The 23,937-nt window shown below is 41.7% G+C and overlaps 1 protein-coding gene across 1 annotated transcript in view; it reads left to right on the plus strand.

The window, feature by feature from the left end:
* Positions 1-23,937, plus strand: part of tmeff1a (transmembrane protein with EGF-like and two follistatin-like domains 1a) — a 154,712-nt gene that overhangs the window by 95,877 nt on the left and 34,898 nt on the right. Inside the window, exons 4-6 of the mRNA XM_034183154.1 lie at positions 10,596-10,625; positions 13,171-13,267; positions 13,718-13,866. Coding sequence (XP_034039045.1) covers positions 10,596-10,625; positions 13,171-13,267; positions 13,718-13,866 — 276 coding nt within the window. The remainder of the gene's footprint in view (positions 1-10,595; positions 10,626-13,170; positions 13,268-13,717; positions 13,867-23,937) is intronic.

Consider the following 23,937-nt stretch of genomic DNA (forward strand, 5'->3'; position numbering starts at 1 on the left):
GCAGCTTCATCCAGAGTGGTGTTTGCTTCTGCAACCCTCCCAACCTGTGCACCGGAAAAATTTCCTGTGTATTCATTTTGTAAATTGTTTTGTAAATTGTGTTGGTAGCATGGCCCAAGCAGAGGGTCACCCCTTTGAGTCTGGTCTGCTTGAGGTTTCTTCCTCAAATCATCAGAGGGAGTTTTTCCTTACCACTGTCACCTGTGTGCTTGCTCTGGAGGTTGGTGAGGTGAGTACTTACTTGTGTGATGCGCGTTGAGGCAACTTTGTTGTGATTTGGTGCTATATAAATTAAATGAAATAAAATAAACAAATATTGAATGTCACTTTGTTGCCATAGTTTTTCTCTGTCTAATTTACCCAATATCCTGACCAAACATAAGTAAACTGTGCACAGTTTACTTACCACAACAGTGTAAATGTGTTGAATTCAGCAGCAGTGTGTTAGAAAACAAGTTGTGCAGGGGTGGTGGCCAAGTGGTTAGTGCACTGAGTTTCAGCGTGACAGGTTGCTGGTTCAACCCCCACCCCTGCCACACTTCTCCATGTAATGTGTCAGGAAGGGCATTTGGTGTAAAAATTGTGCCACAATCAGCATACAGCTCCACCTTGGATCTGTTGTGGCGACCCCAAGTGCAAACAAGGAAGCAGCTGAAGAGACTTGCTTACTTTTGTGGTAGAATATGAGTTGGCATAATTTATTTTCTTTACTTAATCCAAATCATTTTTATGCAGATATGTAGTAAATGTAAATAAATTTCACCCATATAATTAATAAATATGTCATTTTAAGTCACCAAGATTATCAGTAAATATGAATCCGCTTCAATTTTTTTGAGTAAACATTGGTCAAAATGTTTACAGTGCAGGGTATGTAAACTTTGAGTATATATATATATATATATACGAGGGCTGTCAATAAAGTATAGGTCCTTTTTATTTTTTTCAAAAACTATATGGATTTCATTCATATGTTTTTACGTCAGACATGCTTGAACCCTCGTGCGCATGCGTGAGTTTTTCCACGCCTGTCGGTGACGTCATTCGCCTGTGAGCACGCCTTGTGGGAGGAGTCGTCCAGCCCCTCGTCGGAATTCCTTTGTCTGAGAAGTTGCTGAGAGACTGACGCTTTGTTTGATCAAAATTTTTTCTAAACCTGTGAGACACATCGAAGTGGACACGGTTTGAAAAATTAAGCTGGTTTTCAGTGAAAATTTTAACGGCTGATGAGAGATTTTGAGGTGATTCTGTCGCTTTAAGGACTTCCCACGGTGCGAGACGTCGCGCAGCGTTCTCAGGCGCCGTCGTCAGCCTGTTCAAGCTGAAAACCTCCACATTTCAGGCTCTATTGATCCAGGACGTCGTGAGAGAACAGAGACGTTTCAGAAGAAGTCGGTTTCAGCATTTTATCCGGATATTCCACTGTTAAAGGAGATTTTTTTAATGAAAGACGTGCGGGCGGATTGCAGCGTCGGCTCGCAGCCGACGCGATGCTCCGTCACAGGAAAAACACCTCTGTTTGAAGCCTTAAGGACAAGTTGGAACATGTCCAGCTGATAAATAATTTCTCATATACTCACTCCACTGAAAGCCATCAAAAGCCGCCTGGATTTTAACAAATGGTTATCAACACGGAGGTGTTTTTCCTGTGCCGCCGCGCCGCGTCGGCTGCGTCCCGACGCGCGGACCCGTCTGCACGTCTTTCATTAAAAAAATCTCCTTTAACAGTGGAATATCCGGATAAAATGCTGAAACCGACTTCTTCTGAAACGTCTCTGTTCTCTCACGACGTCCTGGATCAATAGAGCCTGAAATGTGGAGGTTTTCAGCTTGAAACAGGCTGATGACGCTGCCTGAGAGCGCTGCGCGACGTCTCGCACCGTGGGAAGTCCTTAAAGCGACAGTATCACCTCAAAATCTCTCATCAGCCGTTAAAATTTTCACTGAAAACCAGCTTAATTTTTCGAACCATGTCCACTTCGATGTGTCTCACAGGTTTAGAAAAGATTTTGATCAAACAAAGCGTCAGTCTCTCAGCAACTTCTCAGACAAAGGAATTCCGACGAGGGGCTGGACGACTCCTCCCACAAGGAGTGCTCACAGGCGAATGACGTCACCAACAGGCGTGGAAAAACTCACGCATGCGCACGAGGGTTCAAGCATGTCTGACGTAAAAACATATGAATGAAATCCATATAGTTTTTGAAAAAAATAAAAAGGACCTATACTTTATGGACAGCCCTCGTGTATATATATATATATATATATATATATATATATATATATATATATATATATATATATATATATATATATATATATATATATATAATCTTCTTACTTATAAGGTTTTGAATAATCAGGTCCCATCTTATCTTAGGGACCTCATAGTACCATATCACCCCAATAGAGCGCTTCGCTCTCAGACTGCAGGCTTACTTGTAGTTCCTAGGGTTTGTAAGAGTAGAATGCTTTCAGGCTCCTCTCCTGTGGAACCAGCTCCCAATTCAGATCAGGGAGACACACACCCTCTCTACTTTTAAGATTAGGCTTAAAACTTTCTTTTTTGCTAAAGCTTATAGTTAGGGCTGGATCAGGTGACCCTGAACCATCCCTTACCAAAAAGTAGTACATGCAAGTATGTTTCAAGTATACTTCCAGTTTACTTTTTATATACTTATCAGTACTATTTTTTGGTAAGGGATCCCTTAGTTATGCTGCTATAGACTTAGACTGCTGGGGGGTTCCCATGATGCACTGAGTGTTTCTTTCTCTTTTTACTCTGTATGCACCACTCTGCATTTAATCATTAGTGATTGATCTCTGCTCCCCTCCACAGCATGTCTTTTTCCTGGTTCTCTCCCTCAGCCCCAACCAGTCTCAGCAGAAGACTGCCCCTCCCTGAGCCTGGTTCTGCTGGAGGTTTCCTCCTGTTAAAAGGGAGTTTTTCCTTCCCACTGTCGTTTTGACCATTGGGGTTTTTCCGTAACTATTGTATGGCCTTGCCTTACAGTATAAGGCGCCCTGGGGCAACTGTTTGTTGTGATTTTGCGCTATATAAATAAAATTGATTTGATTTGATTTGATATATATATATATATATATATATATATATATATATATATATATATAAAATCAGAGGTCTAAAACCGGTTCCAGAAAGGGCCGAGAGGGTGCAGGCATTTTGTGCAACCACCCACTCCAGCAGGTGATTTCACTGATTAACTGATTTCACCTGCTCAAAGTGATGGAACCGGTTTGAGACCTCTGATATATATATATATATATATATGCTTGATAAATAAAACACTACCATTCAGCAAATGAACTGCTCACAGATATTTCTCCACATAGACTTTTTTTAATTCAAACTTGATCCTACTGTAAATTTTAATTAACCTCTGTGAAGGGAAAAAAGATACAAAAAATGTTCCTAGAACCTTCCGGAAAAGTTATGCTAAAACATATGTCTCCCAAATAATATTCTTGATAAAAAAGAGTGAACAATGAACTTTGGCAAAATGCATTTTTGCCATACACACTGTCTTTATCCCATTCGAAAATATCTTCTTTTTGACTGTACGTTTAATTTCAAATTGGCTTTCCTGCAGTTTTTCATGCAAGCATTCCCAGAACATTCAGATAACATTATATAAAATCAAGTAAAAGTCTGATTTCATCCAAGGGTTTGATTCCAGAACACGTTGCCACTAGTTACTGATTCAAAGACTTGGGGCTAAGAAGTAAAGTGAAGTTCGAAGTAATATCCTTGTTAAATGTTTTGTCAAATTTCCCTCAACTATAGACGTGCCCTATAAATTATAGTATTTCATGTTTCATTCCCAGAACATTTTGGTAACAACAGTACATAAATTGTCAAAATGCGTATTTCATCCAAACGTTCCCAGAACATTCTGGTAAAGTTTACCTATTTTCATTGAATAAATCTGGATAAGTAAAGAAGGTGAAATTAGAAGTGATATCTTTTTTAAATGTTTTGACAATTTTCCTTGACTATGTGTGACCTTTTTAAATTACTGCATGCTCATATATATATACATATATATATATATATATATATATATATATATATATATATATATATATATATATATATATATATATATATATATATATATATATATATATATATATATTCTCCACTCAGATTGCAATAGCCAATCACAGATTAGCCTTTCTGTCCATCATTTACCTGTATTTTGGCATGTTTGGTGCCAGAAAGTTACGTTGGATGCAAAGGGATCCAAAAAGGCTACGACCAAAAGTTATATTGGATCAGTTCCCACTGACCAATAGCGTTAGTAGAGCGTACTGCCAACAGCTAGCCAATCAGAGCTCAGCATACAATTATTCATGAGATGACATCACACAGGAACTTGCTGACAGCCGCTGGTTGAAAAAATGGCAACAAACATGTCAACAACAGCACAGAAGAAAAAAAAGAGAGTGTTTACACAAGAGAGAAAAGTGAGAAAATGTTAATGCCTGTTTGAGAAAAGTGTGTAGTGAGGGGTTTTACAACCTTAAAACATCTATAATAAGTGTAAAAAATAGCACTACTTCACGGATTTCCGCCACATTCACACCGGGCGCGATCAGACGCTACAAAGTCGCGGGGGGTCGCGTGGCGACGGATGCGCCTCCTTCGCCCGGTATGTCGCTCTGCTTGGGTGGACTTTCACTGCAAAAATTCGCCCCGGTGCATCATCAAATAGGAGGAGCTTCCATTCCGCTCGGCGTCAAGTCATCATGACGGACCTTGATCACACGGAGCAAGTTGTTGTGAAAAGCTCCCAGTACAGAGAGTATCATTATTTGCTGCAGGAGCTGCGTCTGGATGACGGCTGCTTTCAGCGGTCCTTCCGCCTCTGCGGGACCCAGTTTGAGGACCAACTGTCCCGTTCACGCGCACACATGTAAACAATTTTAAAAAAAAAAGAAAAAAGAAACTCTGCTGCTTGCTGCAGCTCGCTCCTCCCCCAAAAAACTCTGTCATAATTGTGTTTAGAAACCAGTCACCATTTGTTTTATTATACATTTGTGTAGTTAATTAATAAAATATTCTCCACACAGACGATTCGCTCGCGCGCGCACGTAAAGAGAAAAAAAAAAAGAAAGAACGAAACTCCGCGGCTTGCTGTGAGGCTGCTCCTCGCTCTTTCCCAAAAATACTCTGTCATAATTGTCTTTAGAAACCAGTCACCATTTGCTTTATTATACATCTGTGTAGTTAATAAGTAAAATAATCTCCATGGACCCTTGCGCACGCACATAAAAAAGAAAAAAAACTCCGTTCCCGCTGCTGTGGGGATGCTGCTTGCTCCCAAAACTCTCTCATGATTGTGAAATAAAGGATAAAAGAGACATAAGTCCTGCTCACAGGCTGCTACCAGATACAGGACATGTTCACATCCTCAGTCAAAATCCAGACATCTCCACGTCACTACATATTCAGTCCCTGATTGGTCATCGCGGCGCTACGAGACGAAAAAGTTCAGATTTTTAAACTTGGGGAGGAGGGCAACACGACGTAACGCGACGCAATATCGCGCCACAAACGCGCAAAATGCTCAAAATCGCTTCACTCGCGTCACGCTGCGCGGTTTGGCGCCAAAACTCGTCCTTACATAAGGATTACATGGCAACCTTTGGCTGCAGTCGCTCCCGTTGCGTCCAGTGTGAAAGCGGAGAACGTAACTCCCGCGATAACCGAGGGACCACTGAGGAATTTGTACTCTATCTGGATTTGGTGTGCCTAGGCCTACAATACATGCCCAGTTTATTTTCGGTGTGGCGCACAGCGTTGTTTGCAAGCCCCCCCCCCCCCGCCCTTCTTTTTTTTTCTGCACCGGAGCCACCCATCCTCTGCGCTCCGGGACCTCCCACTTTACAAATTAAGCACTGCCTGCGACCCTTGATTGGACTCAGTGGTTGGAGATGTGAGTGAGATATGCCCACTGAAGGAAGATGATATGTGAAATAACAGCCTGGAAAATGTTTAAAATTTGTCTTGACTATAAACACAACCTACTAATTGTATGTTTAACAGCTCACAAAATAAGCCGTCTTGACAGCGTTTACTTCAGACGTTCCCACAATATTCTGGTAATGTTACCTAAAGTCATAGTCTCGTCCAGGGGTTTTTAAAGTGTGGGAGAGTGAGCTCCCCTCAGAGAACAAATAGCTGCCCCCACCCCCACGACATACATACTCACAATTTCAACATCTTTGTGTGTTTCTTTTTATTCTTTTACACATCTTAAACACATTTTAAAAGTATTTGTGTCTTTTTAAGAAACTGTCTATGCATTTACACATTTTACAGCCTTTGTAAACATTTTAAGCATGTGCTTTTAAAGAACTTTCTATTCTTCTATTTTGATCTTTTTTCATATTTTAAACATTGTTTTGTTTTTTTAAAAAAAAAACATTTAAACATCTCTGTGTTTTTAAACGTCTTTGGCATAACTAACACATTTTAACATAAATAATAAGGGATGGGTATTGATAAGATTTTATCGATATTGATGCCATTATCGATTCCGGTTATCGATCCAATTCCTTATCGATTCCCTTATCGATACCTGTTGTGAATTTTCTGTGTACTAAAAGTAAGCTTTACAGGTTTTCTATGTCAATAACATTTTATTGAGTCTTAAGGTAAATAAATATGAAATTGGTCACTGGATCCTTGAACTCAGGCCATAAATAACAATAAACAAAATAAACCTCTTTACAACGTTTCGAAAGAGGTGTCATTTGATTTAAACGGTGATTCACTTTGAAGTTATTCATTCGGACCGGCCTCTGTCTCGGCACAGAGTGGTGCAGTGTTTGGAGCTGTGCAAACGTAATGGAGGACGATTGTCGTGTCTTGCTCACAACAAGACAAGAGTCCCAGTTCATGACTTTAATCTGCACAAAAGTGACTCACAATTGACATTTTTAAATGGCTCTGAGTGGGTTAATAAGCGAACATGTTACTTCTGAAAAGCAGCGCAGAACCAGCGAGGCAGCGGATCGGAGCACTGCTTCATTATTTCAAGATTCAAAGTGGAGCTGTTACAGAAGCGGTTGATTACAGACCCTGCAGCGGGTCTGTAATCAACATAAAGAAATTATCATTTTCACGATAAAACACCCTCAAAAAACAACGGCGGCTCCGATGGCAGCTGGGTGCCGTGTAAGGGACTCGTTAAGCAAAAAGGCTGTTGATGTCGGTGGATCGAATCATTTTTTCTTAATGATTCTCGAAAAGAACTGGTTCATGATACCCATGCCCCGCACCCCCTCTGAAGAACTCTGGCGCCCTCTACGGGGGTACTCCTCATAGTTTGAAAACCACTGGTCTCGTCACTGAAAGAAAATTGGAGTAATAAAGACAGTAAGACTAAAATTAATATATTTGTCAAATTTGCCTCAACTATAAACATGGCTTGTCAACATATAAAAGGAAGTAATAATGTTAGGAAAACATTCTGGAAACATTTCTAATAACATCACCTGAATATAACCAATATATAACATTCCCAAAACGTTATGTGTTAGTTGGGTGTGCAAGTTTCATTCCTCACAGATTTCTCTGCTGCTTTTTGTTTTGGGGAACTTTTCTCTGTTTCTTTCCAGCTTTATTGATCCAGATGAAGTTTGTTTTAGAGGTGCAGCAGAGTTTTTTTTTTTAAACAGTGTTGCACATCGATCTTTAAATCGACCACTCGGGCCTCATTTAGTCAGAATGTCAGTTTTTCTTTTGAGAAGTCAACATGAAAGAAGGAGATGAAGCAAACCATTTATGGACAGTCAACTCTTCTCTGGACCATACACCGGATCTCCATCAACTACTGTTGACCTCTGACATATGCTATGCACCTTCAGCTTTTACACATTTAAATTTTTATGACATCAAGTTTTAATGTATTAAAATTTCTAAAGTTATGTCTTTTAAACTCATATTCAAAATAAAGCTCTGCAACATGACACAAATTCAATAAAAATATCAAAATAATTGAACAAACAAGTACGGGCAGTCTTAAGTACAACAACTAAATCGTCACTTTTACAGCCAGTTTGTTTTAAATAAGTTTAGGGGATGAATACATGAACATTTCCAGCCATCAACAAATACAAACACTATGGTACTGTACAGTACATCTGACTGGAGCAGGGAGTTTTCACAAGCTGAACAAGTGTGCAAGAAGAAGAAGTGAGGGAAGCCACCAAGTCACCCAGACAACTCTGAAGGAGATATCGAGGAAATTCCACAGTGACTGACGTTACATTCAGAGGGGAAGCAGGCCTTTTGAATTGACCTGGGACCTCATGTACAAAGCGTGCACAAAACTTGCCATACGTCCATCTCCACGCCAATGTTCAGATGTATCAAAAGTGAAATGACCATGGAAATGTCATGTCATGCATCACGCAAAAATCCTGGCTGGCACATTTCTACAGCTATTGTTCAACTGACGACACATAGAGGTGATGCTGGGAACCGTTAACAGTGTGAAAACAAGAAGTCATCAGAGTGATGTGCACATCCAGCCCAGTATCACATTTTTTTTTTCGTGTACCCGTCATGAAATGAGTCAAATTTTTGTGACAGGTTGTTTTTAACTCACTAACCCTACTCCTACCCCAACCCTAACCATAACCACCAACACCCCCCGCCCCCCCGAGCTTCACTTTTAATTTCGTGCAGCCATCACAAAATTAATTAGAATGAAATTGTGCTGCCGTGACGAAAATGAGGCACTTTTCGTCACAATATCACGAACCAATAGATTAATGTATATTTCGTGCTGCTAAATCATGACTTGCCGTGAGTCCAGGTTGGCACATCAGAGACACAGTGATAAGCAATTAACACACCCACGTGTTTGCAATTATATGGGTGGATAAAAGCAAATGAGCAAAGTGATTCGTAAAAATGGCACAAACAATGGCTGCGTTAGCGTTGTTAGAGGACCTTACAAATGGTGCAATCCGATGTGAGCATGTATTCAAGGAATGCGAGGATGATGATAATTGGCTCACAAGCCGATTTCGATTACCAAGGCCACTGATACTGGAGTTGCGCGCAGAACTGCGGCCGGCCCAGAGCGCAATACAGCGAGGAGCCAGGGGTTGTCTGTGCTCACACAGGTGCTGATCACACTGGGCTTCTTGGCAACTGGGGCATTCCAGTGGGAACTGGCCCATCACTTAGGAGTGTGCCAGTCAACCTTGAGCCAAGCCATGTCAGCTGTGTGGAACGCAATCATCCAAATGTCATCCAGGTACATCACATTCCAACATTAAAACTCCATGTGCAGCCAGAGATGGGTTCCCTAAGGAAATCACAGTTATTGATCATATGTGATGCGCAAATGCGCATCAGGCTTGAGGCTGGCACGGTGCACGATGGCAGCTGCTTGCTGTGTAAATAGTGTATTTGCGTATCCTAATGTAAACCAGTGTGTGCACATTTGGGCATGTGCACATTCAAATATGTTTCTTATTATTATTAATGTCTTTTTTTTGGGGGGGGGGGGGGTTGATGGTGAGCTGCAGAGCTTCTTCGCAGGCTTCCTGTGTTTAGTACTTGTCAGTTAACATGTGTGTAAGTTGTGCATGTCACAGTGTCAGTGGAGGCGCACCTCACCTTTTTAATGTCAGAGTGTGTTGTGTGCGCGCTGTGAGCTCACAGGGTGTCAGCCTCACACACATATGCCCCGTAGCTCCATTTTTCCAGTTTCATGATTAATCTGTTTAACAGTGTACCGAATAAACTTCCCTGCGTGTCTCCACATAATTTCCAGTCACCTATAGTAAAATTTCTTTTCTGTGTTCATGTTGTCTGATGTGACGTCATGGGGAAGTCCTGCTCCAAGGGCCTATCTACATGAAATTTAAATGGAGCCGTGGCCAGGGAGGAGTTTGGTTCCACGCTCAATTCCACGTTCAGTGCGTCAAACGGAACCTGGGTGGATCCATGCCTATGCACACTTTCATACATCTGAATATTTTTGTGCTTACGCCAGTTTCTGGGTTTTGGCCTATGCCATGTTTCAGCAGGAAATCCACACAAGTACATGAGGCCCCTGGTGGGAATTGATCCCACGACCTTCTTGCTGTTTTTGATGTCATAATAAATTAATAATGTGTTATGAAGCCCCAACCAGTCCCAGCAGAAGACTGCCCCTCCCTGAGCCTGGTTCTGCTGGATGTTTCTTCCTGTTAAAAGGGAGTTTTTCCTTCCCACTGTCGCCAAGTGCTTGCTCACAGGGGGTCGTTTTGACCGTTGGGGTTTTTACGTAATTATTGTATGGCCTTGCCTTACAATATAAAGCGCCTTGGGGCAACTGTTTGTTGTGATTTGGCGCTATATAAATAAAATTGATTGAATTGATTGATTGATTGAAGCTGAAGCGTGGCTGAACATCGCTGCGTCTTCTCCATAGTCAAGTAGATAAATGTGTTCATGTTACCTCCGCGCCCTCCCTCAGGTGTCGGAGTTAATAAAAAAGACAAAATTTACAGGGTTGCACTGACACTTTGACGAGCATTTAATTATGGTGTCTCTTGTATCCTCACAGATCCTGGATCAGGTTCAGGAGACTCAGACGGTGAGTGTTATTTTCTATTTTTGTCATTTTTAAGATTTAATTTCCTGCTTCGCTTCTGCTCAGGGTGAAAGTCAGGAAAAAAATGAATTTCATCTCAGTGTTTATGTGCTGCCGTGTGACAGGAAAGAACCTTGACTGAGATCAGGACGCGATCTTTATGTCCCGCTCTCACTGACTGTGTTTTTGTTGTTATAAAATGCCAGTGTTAGTGTCAGCAAAAATGCATTTCTTGGTGCCATCAAAATTTTAATTAATTGTTATTTTTATATTATATATTTACCATATATAATTATATCATAGAGCAGCACAGTGGCTTAGTGGTTAGCACTGTTGACTCACAGCGAGAAGGTCATGGGTTCAATTCCCGTGGCCTTTCTGTGTGGAGTTTGCATGTTCTCCCCGTGTTTGCGTGGGTTTCCTCCGGGGGCTCCAGTTTCCTCCCACATCCAAAGACATGCGGGTTAGGTGGATTGGACTCTTTAAATTGTCCGTAGGTGTGTGTGTGGGTGTGTCTGTGTTTGTTTGTCTGTTTGTGGCCCTGCGACAGACTGGTGTCCTGTCCTGGGTGTACCCCGCCTCGAGGTGTACCCCGCCTCGAGGTGTACCCCGCCTCGCGCTCTATGGCTGCTGGGATAGGCTCCACCCCTCCACAACCCTTAAATGGACTAAGCGGTCGAAGATGAATGAATGAATGATATCATATTTCAGATCTAAAATTTTCACTTAGCTTAACGTTCATTCACTTGTGTTTTATCACATTTAAACACCAGAGGGCATAATTCAAATCCACCTCAGATTTGCTGTGGCGACTCCAAGTGAAAACAAGGGAGCAGCCAAAGGGACTTACTAATGGCGACATATTAAGTCGTTTTCCTTTTGTTACGGACTCTAGAACTGTGTTTTGAAATACGGGTGTTAGCAAACATTTAAAAATTCTTGAACAGTGTTTTCAGATTGTCAACACTAATTTACAGAAGAAGAAGTAAATCCAGTAGATAGAGGCCCATTGGTGCTGGTCCCCAGATTAGAGCCGTCCTATATATCGGCCGGCCGATATTATCAGCTGATATCAGAGTACTCACTATCGGCCGAACTTTGGCCAATTGAACGCCGATTACTGAAATAATGCTCTGGCTCCATTCAACTGAGAGCTGCTTACACCCCTGCTTAAATGTGTTCATCACTGCCCCCCATAGTTCGCGTTACACTGCACTGATCGGCTGACAAAAGCATACAAGTAAGTTTGTAAGGATGTTGTTTGTATTAACTTTGCAATTACATTCACCCCACATTTCTCCCATTTCAGTTCAACTCTGTTTGATTAACTCAGTTTATGTAGTAATGTGTCAAATGTGCTTCATTGCGTGTCACGCTTTTTATTAAGCCCATGTTGTGTAGACCTTATTTCTAGCATGAAAAACTTTCATTTACTGCTAAGAAGTTGCAACATTCAGATTCACTGGTCATCTGGAAGGGTTCAGGGAATTACTGCCGTTCGCCATTAACCCTCTGGGTCTGACGACGGCTGGGACCAAGCTTTACTAAATTGTAAATAACTTGTAAATTGTATTTCAGCTTTTAGCTCATACCTTTTTTGTTAAGGGTCCAAAAAAGAACATTTTATTCATTAAAAAAAAAAAATCATAATAATATCGGCTGATTTATCGGCTATCGGCAAACCAGCCGATTTACCGATTATCGGCATTTTTTCATCCAAATATCGTTATCGGCATCGGCCTCAAAAAATCCATATCGGTCGGGCTCTACCCCAGATTCCATAGTATCAAATGGAGAGTAAGTGTCGTGTCCAAGAACACAGACAAGTAATGTGAGCAAGATTCAAACCCTGGTCTGCATATTGGCATTATCCACTCAGCCACCTGCTCTAAATACTGCAACTAAATTACAGTACTCCATTAAAGTTTTGGTATCATCCCAAGCCACACATTCTATCCATTTTTTAAATTCTGGTTTTACTTTCCTGTTCATATTTACCCACACGTATTGGGCCTTATGTTTTTCCTCATGGTTTGCTAGCTTAATTCCTTATAGCTGATGCTGACCTAAAGGCGGGTACTGGTGGGCGGATCTGAATAATGTGCACATAATGTGTTCAGCAGCTGGCAGCCAAACAATATGCAAATTTCTCCAAATATGTTCATTATTTTCCATTATCCCTCCAGCAGGTGGCAGGCACATCTATAGGATATTGCATCAACAAAACAAAGTTGGATCAAAGTTAACTACAGTCTAATCACGTCGACGTTATTATGTGTTCTGTGAATTTGTTGCAAGTCGTTTGTGTTTTTGAGTTATTTTCTGATTTAGCTGGGTGGGACGGGCTCACTCATCCACCTGCACTCTCACTGGCTCACTCGCCTGTCTTCTTTAAGTCCCGTCTTTCTAATACTGTGTTTTAATCTGAAATGTCCTGAATGTCCTGTTTTACAAACGGGGGGGGGGGGTTCAGATCTTTCTACAGAAAGTAAAGCCTGTGATTGATAATTGTTTGTGTGTGTTGATCTCTCTGGTTTCTCTTTTACAGATGACGAGGGTTCGGCCACTGAAGTCGGCAAAAAATTCACAAAGTGCAGCACGTGTAAATATGGAGCCGAGTGTGATGAAGACTCTGAAGATGTGTGGTGAGATTTAACTTTCAGTCACATCAGTTTTTTTTTCTCTCTCTTTGAGGTGGAAAATCAGAAAAATCCTTAAAATAATCAACATAATTATCACCACTTATTCTCAGTTATTTCATACAAAATAAATGATTTCTGTTTCTCACTTCAACCAAACCTGATGTTTGAGGGATCAGTAAAAGTAACATCTTCTTCATCCAGGTATTTTCATGCTTTCACAAATGGGCGAGGCTGGAAGCTTGGTGACATCATTACTCATTGTGGGTCGTACAGCAGCTACTGTGCTGTCAGTTCATCATCATACACACATATCTACAATTACAACCATAAAGTTAAACTAGTTAAACTCCTGAAATCACTAACTGGGTAACAGCCTGACAATGACCTCATCTGTCACTCACGTGTTAGAACTGTTTGTGTGATGTCACACTGACAGGCGAATCCTCTCCTCAGGTGTATCTGTAACATCGACTGCAGTGGCCACAACGAGAACCCAGTGTGCGCCACCGACGGCAACTCGTACAACAACCCCTGTCTGGTCAGAGAGGCATCATGCATGAAGCAGGAGCAGATCGATGTCAAACACCTGGGCAGGTGTCCCGGTAAGGCGGAGCTCCAGCAAACACATCACACAGACAGGAGGAGGAGCTAAACAGAGGCCAACTAGAGAAGCAACAGACAAAAGTTGTTCTATGTACAGTCTCTCCAATCACAGCCACTATCTTATCAGATTTGTTGTATCTTGGTGACTTCCCTCACTAGTGTCTTTCATGTATGCTTGCTGGGTTTTTGTTCTTTGTTTGTTTTTGATAATGTACTTGATTAAATTAATAGTTTTTCATTCTGAATGAATTGTGAGTAAAATCAAAAATGCTCAAGTACTGTGCCATGATGAACTCCAAATGTTGTTTTCAGTGGAAACAAGTCTCCAAATTAGAAGCAGATAATATTTTAGCTAGCTGTGGCATGTAGCATGTTTTTTAAAATTCTATTTCACGTTCAAGGGTTTCAAAAACTGTTCAGTGCCTTTCACAGTTAGCTACAACACAAAGTGCATCACACAAACACTTTCTCTTTAACTATGCATCAACACTGTAAACTAGCTTGCTTGCTAGTACCTAGTTGATAATTTGATTTTTCTCTATTTGTGTGGTGTTGTTTTGTTTTGTTTTTTTTCCATTTTACTCCTTTGTTTTGTAATAGCCTGTTCTGGCTCTATGTTAAACTGGAGAACTAACTGTTTTTTCTCGCCATATTTGGTGTAAATGTTTACTTGCATAATAATAATAAAAACTAGCTTGCTTGCTAGCTAGTGTTGCCTAATTGCTGCACTTGTTAACCCACACACACTAGCTATGCTAATTACCATGTAGCAACTTCTAAAATGAGCTTACTGATCTAATATATGAGCCAGTAATGTTTTCATCATGTTTAACTTTTCAGTTGTGCTGTTCAGCGTTTGTGTCACATGATTCGCGCTACGAGAACAACACAGTTGCCACAGCAGAATCCGCAAGAGATCGCTATAATACCAGATTTCCAGCTCCGCTCATTTTCTCAACTTCACGTAAAATTCACTTTGTCGCTTCCAATCATAAGAGCTTTAAAGACACATTTGTCTGATTGTGAGAAAGTTCTACAGGTACAGTAAGTGATCTGAATGAAGACGGTAAATCTGGTTTTAATAGTTCATAAATTTAATCCAGCAGGTCTGGACACCTAATATTTCAGAACATTTAACAAATTGAGGATTAATGAGTGAATAAATCAAAGCTCCTGTGGACACAAACTTCACGCTTGGTTTGTGGTTTAATTCACCAACAGAAACGTCACTCGTTAATTTATCTGACATGGTTTCAATAATTAGGCTGATTTATGAAGCGCTCAGTGGCTCCAGGACGCGACATCAATCCTACGTTTTACTGTATCAGCAGCGTCACACGAAATAACAACAGTAAAATCATTTACTCAAAGTGCAAATATCACAGAGCAACAGTTTTTAACTTGTGAAAAGAAGAAAAATGTATTAAATAAAGAAGATACAACAGAATAAAGAAAGACTGAAAGAAATAAACAGATAGAACAGAATAAAGAATGAGAAAGAAATAAACAAGGGATAATTAGAGGAAGAAAGAAATCGTATTTGTTATGTGTCGGACGCAGCCCGGAGAACCGACCAGCGTTTGAAGGACCCAGTATAAAATAAGCAGAGCACGGTACAAAGGATAACAGAGTTTAATGAACATAACAGTGCTGTGAAAAAAAATAAAAGTGCGCAGTCTGGCGTGGTGGTTTTGCGGTGCGCTCCCAGCAGCGCCAATGGTCCGGAGCCAGAACCAACCCAGACCCAAGGACCCCGCCGACACCCCCCAGGTGGCCGCGACAAACCGAGTCTGTGAAAGAAAGAATCATTATGTGAGTCCACACTCAACACACAGAGAGAACGCTCAAAGGTGCACAAACAGCAAACACTTCCTGGCTTAATTACTAATCAGCTTCCCACCCTGCAGGCATGGAACACCCAGTTCACAAAACTCCACTGCAGAGGAAGCTGATTACACGACCAACATACAGCTCAATATAATAAGGTGTGAGGGACACCACATTTACTGACTGTATAAATGTTAGTCACAAAATCTAACGTACCTCAGGAAGTGTGCTGACGAGCGTGAGACCTCAACCCCTCCTCTTTCACAGACCATGCATCAAACCTGGACGTTCTCTGCATCCACTGATGATGAGATGGCTCCCGAGACGACGATCTCACCCGTCTGGTCACAAGGTCGAGTCTCTGGCAAATACACACTGTGTACTCCAGTCTTAAATGCCACCATGTTCCAATCCATGTAGATGCACCACAGCTGTGAGTCCTGACGAGCCGCAGGTGATCAGCCTCAGGTGATCAGGGTGAGGTCCTGATAAACTCAGCTACACAGCCACTCAGTCCCAAATGCAAGCCACCTGGAAGGAAAAACAAAAGACAGGACAAAAGACAGAAACAAAAAGGCAGCCAGGCCCCCCCAGCCATACAACAGTATTATTTAATAAAACAGAGATAAAAGAACAGACGAGAGAGAAAAACTGACAGATATTTTGATTTCTTGTGTATGAAATAAACCTTTAAAGTAATGATTAAAGCTGCATTTGTAAACATTTTGGATGAGATCAAAGCAATATCTATAAAATGTTTTATTTAGTTATTATTGTGAAAGAACGCGCCCGATGATGTCCTGCAGCTCGACGAACTGACATCAGGACATTTTTGTGTTTTATTTCACACGGATATGATGAATTTTTAGCATTGTCGCTTTTATCTCAAATGCCACTGAGCTGGTGTCACAGACCAAACGGTCCCCCCTAAAAATCGGTCTGCCCAGCCTTCACTGCGCATTAGGGCTGCCACAAACGACTATTTTGATAGTCGGATCATATATTATTTCCTAAATTAAGGCCTGCAGCATTTTCCGAGAAACGTCGGGATGAAAACATGAACATTTCCAAATCAGTGACTATTTCTTAGACTTCATTTACATCAATCATTCAGAAATACAAACAGTGTGGTACTTTATAGTAAATCTGTGTCAGGTAGGCAGTTCTGAAAAACTAAATGTCCATGCTGGAAGAAGACAAGTGAGGGAAGCCACCAAGACGCAACTCTGGAAGGTTTGGCTTCTGTGAGTGGAGAAACTGGGAATAGTGCAACATTTTTATTTTTATCTTCATTTTACTTATACTCCCAACTTTTTCTGATTTATGGTCGTTTCTGATGCATTTCTGAAATTACAGAACTGCTATAAAGAAAAGTGTGAACATTTTATTGTGTTTTAAAACTTTGTAGAGCAAACACAAACAAACTCCTATAAAGAAGGAAAAAATACACAAACATGTGCAGGTAAACTTTGATATAAACTGAACAGATCAATGCAGGCTGATTTGACTCCCCATATTTTTTGTATAAATAAATCAGAATATTCCACGTCCCAACAGCCAGGGGCTCTGAGCATGGACCGGGCCGCCGGGCCACCCGCCCTCGACCGCCACCCAATCCTCTCTGCACCCGACCCCCATGGCCCCCTCTGCAGGTGGTGAACCCACAGGAGGGCGGGCCCACGTCACTCTTTCGGGCTGAGCCCGGCCGGGCCCCATGGGCAAAGGCCCGACCACCAGGCGCTCGCGCGCGAGCCCCAACCCCAGGCCTGGCTCCAGGGTGGGACCCCAGCTCCGCCATACCGGGCGACGTCACGGTCCTTGATCTTTTACTGGTCGTGGAGGTTCTGAACTGCCCTTAGTCTGACCCGTCACCTAGGACCTGTTTGCCTTGGGAGACCCTACAGGGAGCACAAAGCCCCTGACAACATAGCTCCTAGGATCATCCGGGTACACAAACTCCCCCACCACGATAAGGTGGCAGCTAGAGGGGTCACTCGGGAGGAGCTCGGAGTCGAGCCTCTGCTCCTCCACGTCGATAAGGAGTCAGCTGAGGTGGCTCGGGCATCTTTTCCGGATGCCCCCTGGACACCTCGCTGGAGAGGTGTTCCGGGCACGTCCCACTGGGAGGAGGCCCCGGGGAAGACCCAGGGCACGCTGGAGGGACTACATCTCTCAGCTGGCTTGGGAACGCCTTGGGGTTCCCCCGGAGGAGCTGGAGGAGGTGTGTGGATCGGGAGGTCTGGGCGGCTTTGCTTGAGCTGCTGCCCCCACGACCCGACTCCGGATAAAGCGGAAGAAAATGGATGGATGGATAAATCAGTATAAAATAAGAGGTAACTCACTTTGAAATTAATAAAACATATAGCTGCAGCTTATAATAACTTTGAAAAATAACAAAAATCAGCAGCTTGTATTTTTATTCTGACTCCAGTTCATTTTAGTGTGATGAAGTCATTTTTTTCTCCTCATTAGTCACGTTATGTGCTTGAACACTACATTAAGCTTAAGATTGAACAAATAAATACCTTTGGAAAATAACAGCTGTTAATGTTCAGAGTTCTCACCTGCTTTTTGTGATCTGTGCCTCTGAACATCACTGCAGCTTCTTCACAGCAGGGATTTTTTAACCCGTGAATGTGTAATTTTTCCTCAGTTCATTTATACAACCCCTGGCAAAAATTATGGAATCACTGGCCTCAGAAGATGTTCATTCAGTTGTTTAATTTTGTAGAAAAAAAGCAGATCACAGACATGACACAAAACTAAAGTCATTTCAAATGGCAACTTTCTGGCTTTAAGAAACACTATACGAAATCAAGAAAAAAAGATTGTGGCAGTCAGTAACGGTTACTTTTTTAGACCAAGCAGAGGAAAAAATTATGGAATCACCCTGTAAATTTTCATCCCCCAAATTAACACCTGCATCAAATCAGATCTGCTCATTTACATTGACCCTATGCCATGACATTGACCCTATGTGTCTTTTTGCAAGGAATGTTTTTGCAGTTTTTGCTCTATGGCAAGATGCATTATCATCTTGAAAAATGATTTCATCATCCCCAAACATCCTTTCAATTGTCCAAAATATCAACATAAACTTGTGCATTTATTGATGATGTAATGACAGCCATCTCCCCAGTGCCTTTACCTGACATGCAGCCCCATATCATCAATGACTGTGGAAATTTACATGTTCTCTTCAGGCAGTCATCTTTATAAATCTCATTGGAAAGGCACCAAACAAAAGTTCCAGCATCATCACCTTGCCCAATGCAGATTCGAGATTCATCACTGAATATGACTTTCATCCACAGTCCACAATTACTTTTCCTTAGCCCATTGTAACCTTGTTTTTTTCTGTTTAGGTGTTAATGATGCCTTTCGTTTAGCTTTTCTGTATGTAAATCCCATTTCCTTTAGGCGGTTTCTTACAGTTCGGTCACAGACGTTGACTCCAGTTTCCTCCCATTCGTTCCTCATTTGTTTTGTTGTACATTTTTCGATTTTTGAGACATATTGCTTTAAGTTTTCTGTCTTGACGCTTTGATGTCTTCCTTGGTCTACCAGTATGTTTGCCTTTAACAACCTTCCCATATTGTTTGTATTTGGTCCAGAGTTTAGACACAGCTGACTGTGAACAATCAACATCTTTTGCAACATTGCGTGATGATTTACTCTCTTTTAAGAGTTTGATAATCCTCTCCTTTGTTTCAATTGACATCTCTCGTGTTGGAGCCATGATTCATGTCAGTCCACTTGGTGCAACAGCTCTCCAAGGTGTGTTCACTCCTTTTTAGATGCAGACTAACGAGCAGATCTGATATGATGCAGGTGTTAGTTTTGGGGATGAAAATTTACAGGGTGATTCCATAATTTTTTCCTCAGAATTGAGTGATTCCATATTTTTTTCCTCTGCTTGGTCTAGAAAAGTAACCGTTACTGACTGCCACAATCTTTTTTTTCTTGATTTCTTATAGTGTTTCTTAAAGCCAGAAAGTTGCCATTTGAAATGACTTTAGTTTTGTGTCATGTCTGTGATCTGCTTTTTTTCTACAAAATTAAACATCCTCCGAGCCCGGTGATTCCATAATTTTTGCCAGGAGTTGTATATTCTCATTTTTAAGGATATTTGACCGTTTATTTCATCTCATGATCTCATAAAGACGCGCACATGGTGTGAACAGGACGGTGCCATCAGAAAAACACCGGTAGAGAAAGTACAGAGAAAAGTAAAGGCAGTTCCACTTGTTTTTTTTGTTTTTTTTACATGTTCACTCGGGTTAAAATCCTCTCTCTCTGCTCCGCGCTCGCTGTCTCAAGTGCACTGATTGGTTCTCAGCAGAATGCAATGTCTTGTGCCTCCGTTCACAGTCTGCAGCGAGTTGACTCCGAGCGCGCACGCACACACACACACACACACACACACACCCCAACAACTCCTCTGCTAAACTGCGCATTTTAAACGGCTTGAAACAAGACGGCCACTGTTTTAATCGGCCGTCTTATCCAAGTTTGAACGTTCAAATGATGGCAGGATGGCTCACTGCCTAAAACTATGAATTGAGAGAAAAACAAATACTTAAATAAAATAAACGACTCATCGACTACTAAATTAGTTGTTGACGGTTTCATTAGTCGACATTGTCATGAATAGTCGACTAGTTGTGGCAGCCCTACTGCGCATGTGTCATTTCTGAGCATCAGCTGCGTTCCACTGATTATCACCACGTTTCTGCTTAAAACTGCACTCTAGTCATCATCTAGCTCAGCGACAGATACAGTTGTATGTAAAAAATTGGGCACCCCTGATGATTTCCATGATTTTCCTTTATAAATCATTGGTTGTTTGGATCAGCAGTTTCAGTTAAATATATCACATAGCAGACAAACACAGCGATATTTGACAAGTGAAATTAAGTTTATAGGATTTACAGAATGTGTGCAATAATTCTTTAAACAAAATTAGGCAGGTGCATAAATTTGGGCACCCCAACAGAAAAAAATTATATCAATATTTAGCAGATCCTCCGTTTGCAGAAATAGCTTCTGTCTGGATTCTGGTTGAAGGTATTTTGGACCATTCTTCTTTACAAAACATCTCAGGTTTGTTGGTTTCTGACCATGGACAGCCCGCTTAAAATCACACCACAGATTTTCAATAATATTCAGTCCCCAGCGCTGGGAACTAATGGGCCAGTTCCCAGCGCAACTTCAACTTTGTCACTGATTCATGAACATTGTGCTCAAGAATCTGTTGATACTGACTGGAATCCATGTGACCCTCAACTTTAACAAGCTTCCCAGTACCTCCACTGGCCACACAGCCATACAGCACGATGGAACACAGCCACACAGCATGATGGAACCACCTCCAAATTTTACTGTAGGTGTTGGGGAAAGTGTAATGCATGGACCCACAACAGGGGGCGTAAATGTACGGTCAATAGATAAACCAATAAATACGATTTATTGCGGCAAATGTGCACAACAGGTCGAATACTGCTTTTAGACAGTCAATCACAAAATACAACTGGTGACGTATGGGCAGGCCCGAGGGTAGGAGACACCTAACCAGAGAAGAGCCGGGGCCCACAAGGTTCCACCGCCAACGGAGACCTGCAGTATGCCGAGTCCCCAGGTGGCCTCTGCTTCCAGCTGTCAGATCTGGCACTGCTGGCAGGAACAAAAACAGGTTAATGGTGGATGTGTGGACACCCAGTAAGCAGTCAGCAAAAAGTCACAATTCCTTCCTGAGGGAATAATCCACCACTCCTAGAAACAGGAACGCTGAGAGCGTGCAGTACCAATAGTATACTGAATGTTCAGGAAAGTGAGGAGTAGGAAAGGCCAACTCCCTCCAACTTCCACAAAACCCAGCTCCAAGCTGCGAGCATACGAAGGTTACGACTGCAAACTCAGTAGCAAATAATGTGCGAACAGCACAGAAACGGCTGAGAGGTTACCTGTGAGGTAAGCTGATATCTCGGCAGAGATGTGGCGTCTCCTCCAGGCTTTTATGGTGCAGTTGATGATGATTGCTGACAGCTGTCAGTCCTGGCTCCTGGATGGCAACTGTGCCCTCTGGTGCCTGAAACCCGACAACAGGCAGGGCGCCCTCTGGCGTTGGCCAGCAGTACCTCCTCTTCGGGCGGCCCACACGATAGTTAGTGTTTTTCTTGGAATGCTGTGTTCTTTTTCAGCCATGCATACCATCCCTTGTTATGTCCAAATAACTCAATTGTAGTTTCATCAGTCCACAGCACCTTATTCCAAAATAAAGCTGACTAGTCCAAATGTGCTTTAGCATACCTCAAGTGACTCTGTTTGCAGTGTGTACACAGAAAAGGCTTCCTCTGCAATACAGCATCATACAGCATCTCCTTGTGCAAAGTGTGCTGTGTAGTTGAACGATGCACAGAGACACTATCTGCAGCAAGATCATGTTGTAGGTCTTTGGAGCAGGTCTGTGGGTTGACTATGACTGTTCTCACCATCCTTGGCTTCAGCTTATCTGAGATTTTTCTTGGCCTGCCACTTCGGGCCTTACCTAGCACTGTGCCTGTGGTCTTCCATTTCCTCACTATGTTCCTCACAGTGAAAACTGGCAGCTGAAATCTCTGAGATAGCTTTTTGTATCCTTCCCCTAAACCATGATGTTGAACAATCTTTGTTTTCAGGTCATTTGAGAGTTGTTTAGAGGCTCCCATGTCGCCACTCATTAGAAGAGATGTAAAGAGGAGAAATATTTGCAAATGGCCACCTTAAATACCTTTTCTCATGATTGGATTCACTTGTGTAAGGAGGTCAAGGGTCAGTGATCTTACCAAACCAATTTTGTGTTCCAATAATTAGTGCTAAATGTATTCAAATCAATAAAATGACAAGGGTGCCCAAATTTATGCACAATTATTGCACACTTTCTGTAAATACTACAAACTTCATTTCACTTCTCAAATATCAGTGTGTTTGTCTGCTATATGATATATTTAACTGAAATTTCTGATCCAGACAACCAATGATTTATAACGGTATATCATGAAAATTATCAGGGGTGCCCAAACTTTTGCATCAGCTGTACTGAAGCTTTTGTACAACAATCATTTCCACATAAGTTCAGTGTTATCTCATAATAAAAGACAGCGGACCGATCAGGGCGCCACGTGGTGCTGCTGCATCTCATTTCATTGCTGCACATCATTTCAGAGCGTCAGTAGCGACTCACCGATTATTGCCTTGTTTCTGCTTAAAACTGACTTTAGAATTATTTTTCTTTGTCATGTGATTGTTGGGTGTAGAGAGTCAGACTCAAAGAGTCAGTCTCAGATGTGCTGCTGTGGTCTGAAATGACGCATGCTCAGTGAAGGCAGATCGGGCAGATTTTTAGGTGGGACCGGTCGGTCTCTGACACAGGGATCAAAGGTCAAACCTAAGAGGCACAAAGTCACAGTCTGTGACTTCCAGGACTTAGTGGTCTCTCCACCAGGGGGCAGATTTGAGCTGTTTATCTCCTTGATAATCTCGCTCTTGCATTTCTCACACGTGTAGTTTGTCTTTAAATGTTTCCATTGTGTTTTGTGTTGTTTTGTTTGTTTGTTTTTTAACACTGTAATTTGCAGATGTCATAAATGTACAAAATCAATCAAGTGAACAGCAACAACATAAAGTTAAAGAGCGTAACAGCGATAATGAATGTTAGTGATGTGAGCGTGAGCCAGAATGAAGTCCCACAGTTATTACAGCAAATGATTTTTATAGAACAACAGAACATTAAATCAGCACATTTACATGCAGCAGAGTAACGAACCTGATCCAGATTTTACCACACAAAGATTTCAGGCCTGAAAATAATTTTTATCTTAAAGAGGTTTCCAATTTGATCAGTTATTCTTTCTATTCATGAGGTGGGGTGGGGGGTCATTAACAGACAGATTTACTTTTTTGAGAAAAGACACTTTAAAAAATGAAAAAAGAAAAAGAAAAATACCCGCTCATGTCTCGGTGTAACAGAAAACATGAACGAGAATCCAAATCCTGATCCTCTTCAAAAACAGAATTTAATGAACTCTATTTCTTTGTTGAGAGAGAGTGCAAGAGAGAGAGAGAGAGAGAGAGAGAGAGAGAGTTCTGTCAATGTTTACTGAGAGATGATAGACATTAAAAATGAATGAGTGCTGTTCTACAATCCCAGCATGCTTTGCGTCTCCATCACAGGCTGACTGCAGAAAACCACCAGCTGACCTGTT

Source organism: Thalassophryne amazonica, chromosome 12 (assembly GCF_902500255.1).
Source record: "Thalassophryne amazonica chromosome 12, fThaAma1.1, whole genome shotgun sequence".
NCBI classification, from domain to species: Eukaryota; Metazoa; Chordata; class Actinopteri; order Batrachoidiformes; family Batrachoididae; genus Thalassophryne; species Thalassophryne amazonica.